At 43.5% G+C, this 14,794-nt stretch overlaps 1 protein-coding gene across 2 annotated transcripts in view; it reads left to right on the top strand.

The window, feature by feature from the left end:
• Positions 1 to 14,794, top strand: part of G3BP1 (G3BP stress granule assembly factor 1) — a 47,096-nt gene that overhangs the window by 21,935 nt on the left and 10,367 nt on the right. For both annotated transcript variants that reach the window (XM_075900587.2, XM_075900588.2), the window contains exons 3-5: positions 7,846 to 7,927; positions 9,870 to 10,043; positions 12,990 to 13,080. In XM_075900587.2, coding sequence (XP_075756702.1) covers positions 7,846 to 7,927; positions 9,870 to 10,043; positions 12,990 to 13,080 — 347 coding nt within the window. The remainder of the gene's footprint in view (positions 1 to 7,845; positions 7,928 to 9,869; positions 10,044 to 12,989; positions 13,081 to 14,794) is intronic.

The following is a 14,794-nucleotide window of genomic DNA, read 5'->3' as shown; positions in this document are numbered from 1 at the left end:
CTTTGCATGTTTTTAACAATACTTTCGTGTTTATAAACGGTAACAAAACCCTCCTTTTGGCTCGCCTGATGCAAGATTTGGATACCTTTTAATGTGCTAATTTTTGCTGGATGGACTCTAATCTTACATTAAATTAATTCTCAGTTGCGACCAAATGGACCAAAAATAAAATATTACAGCATAGAGGTGTTTTTTTTTTTTTTTTTTTTTTAATCTAAGGTATTTCTAATGGATAGTGCTTAAATTTGGAGAACTGTTCTGTTTAGCCTGAAGCTTGTTTACTAAATTCAGGTCTCATTCTTAAGATTTAGTTTCAAAACCATGGTTGATTAAAGTTTTTAATTGATATAATTAAATTTGAAATTATGGCAACCTATTTTAAGGTCTAAAATTAATTTAATCTACTAAATTATTTTTAAAAGACACATTGTCATTGAACTGTCCCAAGAAGTGTAAGGAAGTAGAGTATTCTGGAATTCTATATTGTATGCAGACTCAGAGGAAAAACATCTTTTAACTTTAACAATCAGCTCAAGCATTATAACTGTCAATGTCTCATACTACATTAAGTATTTCTATTTTCAGTCTTTACTATAAAGTGAATATTGATATTTAAGAATCATAGAATCATAGGACTGGAAGGGACCTCAAGAGGTCATCGAGTCCAGCCCCCCGCCCTCAAGGCAGGACCAAGCTCCACCTACACCATCCCTGACAGATGTCTGTCTAACCTGTTCTTAAATATCTCCAGAGAGGGAGATTCCACCACCTCCCTTGGCAATTTATTCCAATATTTGACCACCCTGACAGTTAGGAATTTTTTCCTAATGTCCAATCTAAACCTCCCCTGCTGCACTTTAAGCCCATTACTCCTTGTCCTGTCCTCAGAAACCAAGAGGAACAAATTTTCGCCTTCCTCCTTGTGACACCCTTTTAGATATTTGAAAACCGCTATCATGTCCCCCCTTAATCTTCTTTTTTCCAAACTAAACAAGCCCAGTTCATGAAGCCTGGCTTGGTCATGTTCTCTAGACCTTTAATCATTCTTGTCGCTCTTCTCTGTACCCTTTCCAATTTCTCCACATCTTTCTTGAAATGTGGCGCCCAGAACTGGACACAGTACTCCAGCTGAGGCCTAACTAGTGCAGAGTAGAGCGGCAGAATGACTTCACGAGTTTTGCTTACAACACACCTGTTGATACAAGCTAGAATCATATTTGCTTTTTTGGCAACAGCATCACACTGTTGACTCATATTCAACTTGTGGTCCACTATAACCCCTAGATCCCTTTCTGCCATGCTCCTTCCTAGAAAATGTCTACTTCTGGCTTCTGTTGTGCAGAAAAGCTGTTGTCTTTGATCAGTTTTGGGTTATAGGTTAATTAGTGTAGAGAGAATATTTTAATATGGATAAGTTCATTCAACTTAAAAGATGGGCCCTTTTGCATTTTGAATGCTTGTAACAGAATTCCTGTTCTGTCCAAATGCCGCTTGATACACGTCCTCAGGAAACATTTAGTCAATAAGAAACACATCCCTCAGTTTCCAACATAATAAAGAAGTAAACATTTAAAAACCTCCATTGGTGTATGTTGTAGTATACCTATGCACACTTTATTTAAGCAATTGTATTGTGTATCATCCTGGATACTCCTAGATTGAGGCCAGAAGAGTCGGTTGTATGATCATCTACAGGTTGAACCTCTCTAGTCTGGCAGTCTGTGGTCTGGCTAGGGATTTTAAATTGTGTTTAATCAACTAATTGACTAGTCAGTAAGGGGGGAAACTGTAGAGCCATAGAGGGGTTAGCTCCTGACCCCCAGAGCTAACTCCGTTGCAGCTCTGCCTTTTAAATGCATTAAGAGGTATCTGGCTGAAGCGCAGTGGTTGCAGGGGAAACTAGGTGCAGGCTGGGAATCAGCTGATTCTTGGCTTGCGCCCAGTCCCTTGCTATGCCTCTGCCCCCCTGCAGAGATGGTATTGGGGGGGAACTGCCTTTTAAGCTGGCTCCCTCCAGCACCGGCTCCTCCTCACGCCTCCCCCCCCCCCCAGCTGCCTTTGATATGCTTATCGGATAGTCAACTAGTTTTATACATCCCCAGGTCTACCATGATTTTATTTGCCAGATGTTTTCTTACGTGTGTGGTTTTCCTCTGTCCCACAAAGTTTGTTTACAGCCACTAGTCCTGACTCTGTGTTCTGTGCTGTTATTTAGCTCTAATTTACCACTAAATGTCCCCTAACAGCCAAGTAAGCTGTGGAAGTGCTGATAATGCTGCTAGACCAGTGGTCTCCAACTTTTTTACACCCAAGATCACTTTTTAAATGACAGACCAAGCCAAGATCGACTGCCCTGCCCCTTCCTTGAAGCCCCGCCCTCTCTATTCTCCTCTCCATCACTTGCTATCCCCAATCCTTATACTGCTGGCGCTTTTTTTTTTTAATTCTTCTGTAGGAAGAGGTTTTTCCAACATTTGGCCTGTCTAGACTGGAGCAAATGTCAGAAAAAAACCCCTTCTTTTGGAAGCCCCCTTATTCCTTGTGGAAAGAGGAATATAGGGGTGACCGAAAGAGCCTGTTTGCTCTTCCACTAAAAAAGCGGAAGAACAAACGCAACCCTGGATGCAGACGAGTTTTTCTGGGATATCTCCAGAATCCTGAAAAACTCCTGCAGTCTAGCTGGACCCTTGCTGTGTTGAGACAGGACGTGTAGGCTCCGGGGTGGGAATGAGGGATTTGGGTGTGGGAAGGGGTGAGAGATGCAAGCTCTGGGAGGCAATCTGGATGCAGGAGGAGGTGGAGAAGGGGACACTGGTTCGGGGAGGGGGCTCCAGGCTGGGCAGTGTTGGGATACTAAGCAAGCCACAGGCTTGTGGATGTGAGGGTGCAGGAATTTGGGTTGGGGTATGAGAGGGGCTCAGGGCAGGGGGTTCCAGTGTTTGATAAGCTCAATTCTAGGGTCTGGGGAAGGGGGAATGCAGGAGTGGTTGTGGCCAGATGGGGGCTTGGCCGCAATTGGGGGTTTGTTGGCCAGGCTTCATTTTTAAATAAAATACTATGTTAAACACACACGGTTTCTGCATTGTCTTTATGAGAATGTCAGGGAACCTGCCTTCAGTCAGGGGTCACTGACCCATAGAAAAGTAATTTGGGAGCAGGGGACACAGTACTGGGGAGGGGTGCTAGTGGGTTCTGGGGCAGGGAACAGGGTGCCAGTGGGTGCAGGGGAGAGGGGGCAGAGTGCCAGGACAGGTTTCTGCAGCAGGGGACACGGTGCTGGGGGACGATGACAGGTTTTTGCAGAGGGAAGCAGGGGGACAGGTTTCTGCAGTAGGAGACAGGATGCCAGAAGGAACTGGTTTCTTCAGGGGGGGCAGGGTGCCAGGGGACAAGTTTCTGCGGGGTGGAGCAGGTTTCTGCAGCGGGGTGGGGGGGGCAAGGGACAGGGAACGGGGGGCCAGGTGGGCAAGGGACAGGTTTGGGGGCAGGGAGTTCCCTACACCAGCCATGGAGAGAAGCCTCTGACCCGCGCTCCCTCCAGACTGACCACAGGGCAGCTGGGCTGGAGGGAAGAGAAGTAGCTGCCCGGCCAGCTGGCCATGACGTTCAATCAGGGTGCACCAAGCTCCACGTGGGCAGGTGCAGAAAGGAAGCTGCCTGACCAGCTGGAGCGTGGTTCAGCCTCCTCTGGGCTGAACACCACAGCCAGATGGCCAGGCAGCTTCTCCTCTGTGCCAGCCCACGTGGAGCTTGGTGCACGCTGGCTGAGTGCCATGGCCAGCTGGCCGGGAAGCCGCTTCTCTTCGCTCCCAACTGGCTGCCCTGCGCTCAGCCTGGGAAGCTTGCTCCAACACAGCTGGAGCTAGACGCAACCTCCCTGGGCTGAGCGCAGGGCAGCCGGGCTGGAGGGAAGAGAAGTGGCTGCCCGGCCAGCTGGCCATGGCGCTCAGCCAGGCTCCATGTGGGCATGCGCAGAGGAGAAGCTGCCGATCAGCTGGAGCGCGGGGCAGCCTCTATCAGCTGAAAGCCACAGTCAGCTGGCTGGGGTGTTTCAGCCCTCCCAGCCTCCCAGCTCCCACCATTCCTCACAGCTACTCACCTGTGTTGTTGCTTGGTGAGTAGCTGCTCCTCAAATGAGGAAATCTAATGTAAACTTACTGCGCAGGCGCGCAGTTCAGAGAGGGCTCAAGAGCTACTCTTAGAGCCCCTGAGATCTACTGGTAGATCGCGATCTACTGGTTGGTGACCACGGTGCTAGACAATATTGACCTCTTGTGGTTCGGCAAATTCTCTGATTTGGCACTGGTCACGTCCTGAGGGTGCCAGGCTAGAGAGGTTCAACCTGTAGGCTGACCTCCTGCCTAATGCAAGTCATAGAATTTTCCTGAATTAAGTGCTGTTAGGATGTCTGTCTGAAAGATACATTTAATCTAGATTACCAGTAATGGAGAGTCCACCACAATCTTAGGGTAATTAACCACTGGAACAATTTACCAAACTCAGGATTTCCCAAACTTTTGGCCGGGGAGTCCCTATTGGGTCCTGAAAACTTGGTGGAGCCCTTAAAATATCATGATTTTTAATTCTGTAGGTACCCAAATAGACAAAGTTTAGAATTCTATTTATTTCTTTTGTATTTCTTTTATAAATAGTTTCATTAAAAAATGAACCAGAAAATGAATAACAAAATAACAGGGTCATACAACTGTCATTAATATTTTCTTGTGGAGCCCTTCGACCCATTGTGCGAGCCCCAGGCTCCGCAGAGTACAGTTTGATAAACCCCGTCTTAGTGGATAGAAACCCGTGCTTTATTTCTTGTCTGAATTTGTCTGTTCCCCTTCCAGCCATTGGATCGTGTTACACCTTTGGCTGCTAAAATTGAAGAGCCTGTTTTCAATCATGTTTGTTTACCGTGTAGTTGGTAATGAACTGTGATAGTCACTCTATAACTGACTTTTTGCTAATGTAAAGGTCAAGTTTAGTATAAAATGTATTTCATTGGTATAAAACATGTTGATTTGCATTCAGTGAAAACCGACCATTGTTTAGAAAAACAAGAATAAATAAAGTTAAAGTCAATTATTTAAATTAGGTACTGACTTAAACAGGTCTATCCTGATAATAAATACATCATTTATTGGCAGACTTATTCTTGTTTGGGGTAATGCCTCGCCACGCTAGATAAGTTAAGAACTCTTTCAATCTTGAAACCCCTTTTAATTCATAAATGTCACTAGGTATCCAGTGAAAATGATTTATAATTGTTCACAAGTGTGTAGAACAGCTAACTCCCTCATTTAGCCCAGGCAGTTTGCTGCATATGCCCATGGTTTTTTATTTTGTTCTTACCTGTTGGCAAAATTCTCTGCCCTGTAATGCTACTGCTATTTTGGCAAATTGCAGAAGGAGCTATAAAATGGAAGCTTTGTCTGCAGTTTTTCACAGTAGTAGCTTTTAAAGTCTCTAGGTTAATAAAATATTCTGGTTATAAATGATCAGAATTTGACTAAATATTGCCTGAAGGCACTTGCTAGCCCAAGGGCTAGAGATTAACCTAGAGCATGGTGGTGTGGGAGACAAACACATGAAGATGCTACAAAGCTTAGCACCAATCCCAGCTGCTTGGGAAGGGTGACAAGGTTCTTGATAGGGAGCTGTGGTGGACCATACTGGTGGGTTCTGTCTCTTGGGTAGAAGAGAGAACTCTCTTTTGCTCCTCCAATCACCTGATGATTCTAATGGTTAAAGGGGGTGTTTCCTGCTTTTTGGCTGTCTTTCCTGACCACTTCAGTTGCCTATCTGTGCTGCTGTTCAGTTTTCCAAAACAGCAGCAGCAGAGACAACTAATTAAATTGGATTTTCATCTCTAAACTGGGTAAGGGTTAAGTTTACCTAGTTAACTGAATAAACAGGTGGCAGGGGCCCTTCCTGCTGCCCTGGGCAGAGGCTGCTCCTGACCCTGAACAGGGTTCCTGGCTTCTGGCAATTTCTAAATTCTCAAAAAAAGGGAAGAAATAGTTAGTTGATTTAAATCATTTTGTTTGATTTTTTTTTTTACTTGTATTTATAAAAAATTCAAAACAACATTTTGTTTTTGAACAGCTTTATGTGCTGAGCATAGCAAAATGGGTATAGTCAGAACTTTTTTCATCCAAAACAAAATTCTGTCAAAACCAACCAAATGTGTCTCAGGATTTAAATTTTGAGGAAACTGCATATTCCAGCAGAATATGGTCCTGTTAAAGTTTCTCCAGCCAGCACAAGTACTCATCCTTGGATGAGATTTAAACACATTGGCATGCTGAGTACCTTTTTAAAAATGGGCTTTCTACAGTCATCTGGTCTCCTGTAAGATCATTGGGGCTGTTCTTAGGTGAATCGTGGTTTTAGGGCTGGCATGGCTTGCTCAGTTTTTTGTTTGATACATTTTATTTCTTCCTCCTATAAAACCAATATAGAGTGAGTATGGTCAGAAAAGGTCTGTAAAATTGGCCGTCAACTGAACCATGTTCCACTTACTAATTCTTAGCATGTAAAAGTCAAGTTGCATTTTTTTTGCTCCAACATTGTCAACAGGGGTAATTTTACAGGGTTAGCAGTTAATTGGGGTAAAAAGAGTTTTAACTGAGCAAATTTTGATCTAGAAATTACTGAAGCAATAAACATGAGCACTGCTGTTACTAGAGGTCACTTTCCAGAGTACAGGCAGTCCCCGGGTTACATGGATCCGACTTACATCGGATCCCTACTTACAAACGGGGTGAGGCAACCCCGCACTAGCTGCTTCCCCCCAGCAGACCAGGGAGACGCGAAGCTAGCCCCCCCCCCCCCCCCCCCAGCAGACCAGGGAGACGCAGAGCGGCTTTTCTCAGCAGATACCTCAGCTTGAGAATAAAGGACTGAGGGAAGTGAGGTGTGGGAGAATAAAACTGAGCTCTGGAGAAATGTTTGGCTAGAGTTTCCCCTACAATATGTACCAGTTCCGACTTACATACAAATTCAACTTAAGAACAAAGCTACAGTCCCTATCTTGTACGTAACCCGGGGACTGCCTGTATTGTTGTGTGTCAAAACTGATGTCTTGCAACTTTACCAGTGGCTTGAGTTTTTTAGTTAGACTCCATTGGGAGTATGAAAAATTCCAGAGTACTCTTTCTAAAATGAATCCAGAGAATCTGGAACTGGCCAGGTGCCTTCAAACACCCTTTAAATTATTTTAGGGGATCAGAAAATTCCATGGCCTGTTCAATGAATATTAATTTCTGTGCTAAACTCTGTACTTTGCAGTAGGGAAAAATGAAGAATTTTGGTTTTGAAGAACAAATACTTGCAAATAGGTAGAACCCTGTCTGATACAGATGGGGATACAAATTTTGTATCTAGAGCTCTGCTTATTTGCATATGTCTGCTTTATATCCACAGGTAACCACATCCATGGCTTGTTTTTGCAGATACAAAATTTGTATCCCCATCCGTATCTGCAAAAACAAGCCATGGATGTGGTTACCTGTGGATATAAAGCAGACACATGCAAATAGGCAGAACTCTAGATACAGAATTTGTATCCACATCCATATCTGCAAAAGTGAGCTGTGGATCAGCATCCACGTTCATGGATGTGATACCTGCAGATATCCACAGATTTTCAGAACCCTGCAAATTGGAATTTGGATTTGCATGCAAGTGACATTTTGGACTGAGCAATCTTGACTGTATGCCTTTAATACGTCTTAGTTCAGGTATAGTATTTTTATTGTACAATACTGTCTGCTGAAGACCAGTAATATGATTCAATTTTTAATGCAACAAGGCTTAATGTATAAATGGTTCCCTCTTTTACAGGTTTTATGGAAAGAATTCTTCTTATGTCCATGGTGGCTTGGATTCTAATGGAAAACCAGCTGATGCTGTCTATGGGCAATCTGTAAGCATTTGTAAAACTGAGTGAAATGCTTTTGCAAGGAATTAAATATTCAAATGTAAATGATTTTTCTGCTCTAAAATCATCTGGCTTGTTTAGTGTTTGAAGCAGAACCGTCTGTTAGATCAGTGGTTCCCAACTGCTGGTCTGTGGACCAGTGCTGGACTGCAAACTGCTGGCCGCTGAGCTGCGACACACTGCCAGGCCATGTCCATACTGGCTGCTGTGGCACCAGGGCTGGGGTATACCCCAGGCATGTAGCTGGTGGCTGCCAAAGCTGAAGCCGACTGCTTTGTGGCAGCTCAGGGGGCCGATCTGTATCCCAGCACCGGCCCCCAGAGCCGTTGCACAACAGCTGGCTTCAGTTCCAGCTGCTGCCACGTGGTGGGCAGCTGCCACAGCTGAAGTCAGCTGTTCATGGTGGCTCTGGGGGCTGGAGCTTTGATTTTATGCAAATATTCAAACAATGTTACTGTTCCCACCAAAAGTTTGTGACTGGGTTTGCCACTCCTGCAGTATATATAAGGTTGGGAACCACTGTATTAGATGATACTGAGGGTGTGTGCGTGCGCACATACTCTTTGGGGTGGTTGTAGTTTTAATTGGTGCAATATGATCATCTTGGACAAGCCTAGTCTCAGACTTCAGAATTTAATTTGAAAGAAAAGCCATTCTGTTGGGCTTGGAAGGCAAACTGGTCACATGTTCTTAAAACTGTGAACTGCTACAGAATTTGTAGATAGATATGAAATCCTGACAGTAATGCCACATGAAGCAGAGTGCCCTGGGTCATGCTGTCACAGTGGTGAAGCATTTAATGGTATTCAAACAGGGATGCCATCTGCAAACGAAAGCAAAATTCAAGTGTCCTCTTTGACTCTTGCCTACACTCAGAGGAACAAGCTCATAGTATGGTTTCCTGGGCTTTTGTTTCTCTGTCTGGATGCTGCCTACATGTAAGTTCAGTTATGATCAATTTTGCAAGTGGCATCAAAATTGGGGGAGGGAGGAGGGAAAAAAGCCAAACAGCAGGCTGTCCTGGAGAGATCAAAACAGTGACAGGTGAAAGTATTGAGGAAAATTTAAAGATCTGTACCAAGGGGCTGTGGCTTCTGGACTATGGCCTTGTAGAGGAGAGGTTTAAAAAGACTAGGACTTTAAAATTTAGAAAAGAGGAGTCTATGATACAGGTCTATAAAATCATGACTGGTTTGGAGAAAGTAAATAAGGAAAAATTATTCACCTGTTCCTGTAATATAAGAACTAGGGGTCACCAAATTAAAATTAATAGGTAGCAGTTTTAAAACAAACAAAGGGAAGTCTTTCTTCAGGCACTGCACAGTCAACCTGTGGAACTCCTTGCCCAAAGGATGTTGTTAAAGTCCTGGCCTTCACAGGGTTAAAAAAAGCTAGATAAATTCATGGATGATAGGTCCATCAATGGCTATTAGCCAGGTTGGATAGGAATGGTGTCCCTAGCTTCTGTTTGTCTGGAAATGAGTGACAGGATCACGTGATTACCTGTTGTGTTTCTTCCCTCTGGGGCATCTGGCATTGGCCGCTGTTGGCAGACAGGATACTGGGCTAGGTGGATCTTTGGCTTGACCCAGTATGGCTGTTCTTATGTTCATCAGTGGCAACTAGCCGAGATGGGTAGGAATGGTGCCCCTAGCTATGTCAGGAGCTGGGAATAAGTGACAGGGGAGGAATCACTTGATGATTATCTATTCTGTTCATTCCTTCTTGGGATTGGCCACTATCCGAAGATGAGACACTGGGCCAGATGGATGTTGGTCTGATCCAGTACGGCCATTCTTAGGTTCTTAAGCCTCATACTGAACTTGATACTCTCTCAACCCCTACCTCCAATCTACTCTATAGAGGTCCTTCTCATGAACTGTATTTACTTAGAAAATGGGTAACTGAATCTTTCTGCCTTTTGCAGGACATCCACAAGAAGGTGCTGTCACTGAACTTTAAAGACTGCCACACAAAGATCCGTCATGTGGATGCCCATGCTACTCTTAATGATGGTGTTGTTGTCCAGGTGATGGGAGAACTCTCCAATAACATGCAGCCAGTGCGCAGATTCATGCAGACGTTTGTACTTGCTCCTGAGGTATGACTTAGAGTGCAGCTGTTGCTTTTACCTTGTGGTACCACTGACATGAAAATAGTTGTACGTACTTCAGAATCTGAAGACTCTTTTTGCACAAGAGTCCACCAATGTCTTGTTGCAAATGCTTTAAGAAGCTATATTACTTTAAACTGTTTATGCTGACCTCCAACAGCATCAGAAAGGGATGTAACATTTTGAGTTGTGGTCAGTAAGTGTCATTAAAATGTTGCCTAGGTAGGTATTCTGAAAATATTGCAGATCCCAACTTAACAGTTGTATCTCACAACTAATATCTCAAACATCTATGAAGACTTGCATTCCAAGCTTTCTGATGTTATTGACTTACCGTTGCAGATACTTTAAAAAAAGAGCAGTTTTCAAAATCCGAGTGACAGTTGAAAGTGGGAGTAAAGAAAGAGAGATGGTAATTGAGTGGCATTTTTAACTTGGCAATTTCCAATTTACATTTGGGAAGCTGTAGCTCCCATCTCTCTTCAGTTTTAGTAGTTCATAGCAACGACTCAGAAAAGGTAACAGATCGTTATCTCTTTCTATGTGTTAATCACAATGATGAACTAAATTGCAGACCACTTCTTGTCTTGCTATGTGGGGGGCATGTTTTTATTTCTGCATTGTGTGGAGTTTAGTAGACACACCACTTCCAGGGAATTGGCCATGTAACTGGGCATGTCTCCAGCCTTTCCTAATTGGACTTAATATGATCTAAAATCCCACTCCTGCATTTGTGCTCGGTTAAAGAATTCCAAACATAAAAAGTTTAAATACTACTTCTTAAATGAGCACCATTAGAGAAACTACTAGTATGCAGCATCTCTGCAAAGACTTCTTCTGTCTCTGCAAGCATTGAGGCGCTAGACTTAAACAGAAAGTTAGGATGCTTTTGAGGATGTCATTTAAGTTACTCATTAATTTCTTGGTATTCATCAAGAGCTGGCTGTTTTGAATTTTAGGGATTCTGAAACTTTATTGCACTGTGACGACACCCCCCCCTTTTCTGACAAGTTACCACCCTGGGAAAGAAGAAAGGGGGGGGCCGGCTGCAGCCTGAGCCTTACTACCCCAGATTGAGTGCAGTTTGGGCTTCAGCCCTGGTCCCAGCAAGTTTAATGCTGGCTTTGGGAACCCCATTAAAATGGGGTTATAATCCATTTTGGGGTCCTGACTCAGAGTTTGAGAACCTCTGCTGTTTGATCAGCTTTTTCTTTGAAGTCCAGTCAGACACGTGAGCTGTGGTGTGCTAGCCAGATACCGATTACCAAGCGTGAACTGCTTTTATAGACTGGAATGAATGTCTTCTGACACTTTTCAGATTGAAAAATAACTTATTTGTGTCTAAAAGTAGAAAATAAAACTGAGGAAACACAGTAAAATAATTACATATGTCTATTACCTATACACTTCTCATCCCGGTGGTAGTGAAGGCAGGTCTGTCCTCCAACGCCAAAGCAGGTCCTGGGTTGGAGCTGCATTTCCTGAACTGACTTGCCCCTCTTGAGTCCCATTTTAAACTTTTGTAGTCTTCAACTTGATTCTCAGGCTTGTAACATTCTAGCATTGTCTCTTAATACCCCTTTTTGTTTATCAGGAGTCGTTTATCTTGAGCCATTCTGTTTCGTTCCTGCTTTTCTCCTACTATATTAACACAGTAAACATCCCAATTTCTCAAGTTAATGTACAATATTTGTGAATTATCCTAGAGCAGCTCCAAATCTGTCTGTTTTAGTTGTGATCGATTTGCAATTTTGTTACTGGGAATGCCTCCAAAACACTATTCTGTAAATCCATAGGTAGATGCAGGTATTGACCTTTGGTTTGGCTTTAATTTGGCCTTATTGATCTATCAGCCATAATGAAGCAAGGTATAACTGCTTGTTTGGACTGATAGCATTTTTCCTTTCTGCTTCAAGAACCATTTTAAAAGCTATTCAGTGTCTTATTGCTTTCTGCAGAGTGTTGTGTATGGCATAGTCCTCTGTCTCCTACAGCTGTGTGCTTGCCATCATACCAGCCTCTCCACCAGAATACAAACAGTATTTTCATTTTGACAAGTGTGTCAAACCTTTGTTTTTTTTAAAAAAAATTGTATGTGTCAAATCAAATATGAACTCACTTCATGAATTTTTCATCTTGACAATGAGGCTTTTTTTCCTCATAAAATGGCAATATTCCTTAATTGCTGTGGCCCAGATCCCTAGGTTTGGCCAAGTTGCTTAGTGTAGTACATGGAATGGAGGGCGGAAAGTGATACAGAGCAGCCTCTCAACTCCCTTGATTTTTCTGCTTGACTGGAAGCCAAACCAGCTCTATCATAGCTTAGGGCAGCCTCACCTACAAATGTGCTCTTTATCATCTAGTGTGGTGATCCTTTGGAGTGCATCACCGACCAGTGTTCTCTCATGGCCTGTACAAGAATGTCCCTTATGCTTGGGAACTATGGCTACGTCTAGTCTACATGGCAATGCTATTTTGGGATGCTGGAGTATTCTGCAGCAGCCATCTCGCGTCTCCACAGCAAGCCTGTTATTTCAGACTCGCTATTCTGACATCCCTGTAAACCTCATCCTACGAGGAGTAAGGGATGTTTCGGAAGAGCGCTTTATTCCGAAATTTTTGTGCTGTGTAGACCCCTTATTTTGACACTTGGAGCTAATTCGAATTAACATCGAAGTAAGATATGCAATTTGTGCAGCTCAAATTGCATATCTTATTTTGAGTTCTGCTGCTGTGTAGACACGCCCGAAGTGTAGATGCAACTTTGCTGGTTCGCTTTGCTGGGGCAGTTGCTACTTGCACACTGCCAGGTATCTTAAGAGGGGCAGAGCTGTGACCAGGATCAGACGCTATGGCTGTAATCTCTTCACAATCATGTAATGTTTCATCCTGGGACTGAATAAAATGGAACTTTTTATTCCTGTTTGCCTCTAGGGTTCTGTTGCTAACAAGTTTTATGTCCATAATGACATCTTCCGCTATCAAGATGAGGTTTTTGGTGATTCGGACACTGAGCCTCCAGAGGGTAAGTATGTACCAGGTGTGACCACTTGAGGATGCTACCTGATACACTAGGGCTTAGGGAGGAGAAGGGTTAACTGGAAAGCATCAGCCTTACCGGGTGATGCTTGCTAGCTATGATTAACTAGCAGCACCCTCCCCCCCCCCACCTCTGTGCAAGTGGTTAACTAGTTAAACAAAGTTTAACTAGTTACTGATTAAATAGGATTTTACATCCCTACTGGACACACCCATTCCACCAGCCTTGGCTCCCTTGCACTCTCCTGCTGAGGCAGGCCCCCAAGCTTCCTCTAACACACACACAGGTTGGGACACATCCGGCTGCAGAATGACACGGACATTGAGATCAGCACTGCATGGGAAGGCTTTCAGCTAAGGAATTGCTCAGCACTCATGTGCGTTCTCCCTCGGGAGCGCAAATCCAAAATTGTGTTGTCTTGAGCTACCCAAGCTCATTGAAATTCGCTTCCTTGCGCCCTCAGTGTGGAGGAAGATGTGAACAGCTGCTTGGCTTCCCTCCCTTTTCCTCCCCTCCATTATGAATTCCATAGACTGGGTTTAAAGAAAACAATTTTATAACTGCAAAAGATGGATTTTAAGTGATGATAAGGCATAGAAAACACATAGGAAAGCAGATCACTGAGCGAATAAAACAAACATACAACTAACCTTAAAGAATCTGGTAACGTCTCACCCTAAATGTTGTATTGAGCATTGTTTTCACAGGCTAGACACCTTTTCCAGCCTGGGTTCAGTCCTTTCCTCCCCAGTTCACTATTAGTTATTTACAGCCAGAGGCGTCCAGTCTGTTGAATGGTTTAGGGCAGCTGCTCCAGGCGCGATGCTTTGGGGTCGCCAGAGGGTCCAGCCACATGCAGCAGGGGGTCAGGATTACCCCCATGCTCACAGGCAGCAGTGGGAAGTGGAGTGACCCATTACCAGCATGCTCTGCTGGCTCTCAGCTGTGTTTTGGGGGAAGAGGTGGACAGCAAAGGGTAGGAATAAACGCTCAGTTCTCAGAATGGAGAGAGGTAACTAGTGTTGTCCCCCAGGGTCTGTACTGGGACCAATCTGGAGAAAGGTGCAAACAGTGAGGTGGCAAAATTCGCAGATGATACCAAACTGCTCAAGGTAGTTAAGACTGAAGCATACTGTAAAGAGCTTCAAAAAGATCTCTCAAAACCAAGTGATTGGGCAACACAATGGCAAATGAAATTTAATGTTGATCAGTGTAAAGTAATGTACATTGGAAAAAAAATCCCAACTATATATACAATATAATGGAGACTAATTTAGCTATAACTACTCGAGAGAGATCTTGAAGTCATTGTGGATAGTTCTCTGAAAACATCCACTCAATGTACAGCAGCAGTCAAAAAAACATTAATTAAAAATGGGATTGAGAATAAGAAAGAGGATATTTTATTGCCTCTATATAAATCCATGGTATGCCCACATGTTGAATACTGCATACAGATGTGGCAGCCTCATCTTAAAAAAAAAAAAAAAAAAAAAAAAAAAAAATCTTGGCATTGGAAAAGGTTCAGAAAAAGGCAACAAAAATTATTAGAGATTTGGAACTGGTCCCATATGCAGAGAGAGAAAAAAGACTGGGACTTTTCAGCTTAGAAAAGAGGAAGACTAAGTGGGGGATGTGATAGAGGTCTATAAAATCATGACAGGTGTGGAAAAAGTGAATAAGGAAAAGTTATTTACTT

The sequence above is a fragment of the Pelodiscus sinensis genome, chromosome 16 (genome assembly GCF_052426305.1).
Source record: "Pelodiscus sinensis isolate ZL-2025 chromosome 16, ASM5242630v1, whole genome shotgun sequence".
In the NCBI taxonomy this organism is placed as follows: Eukaryota; Metazoa; Chordata; order Testudines; family Trionychidae; genus Pelodiscus; species Pelodiscus sinensis.
Note: the sequence above shows the minus strand (reverse complement) of the source record. Positions and strands in the feature narration are given on the sequence as shown.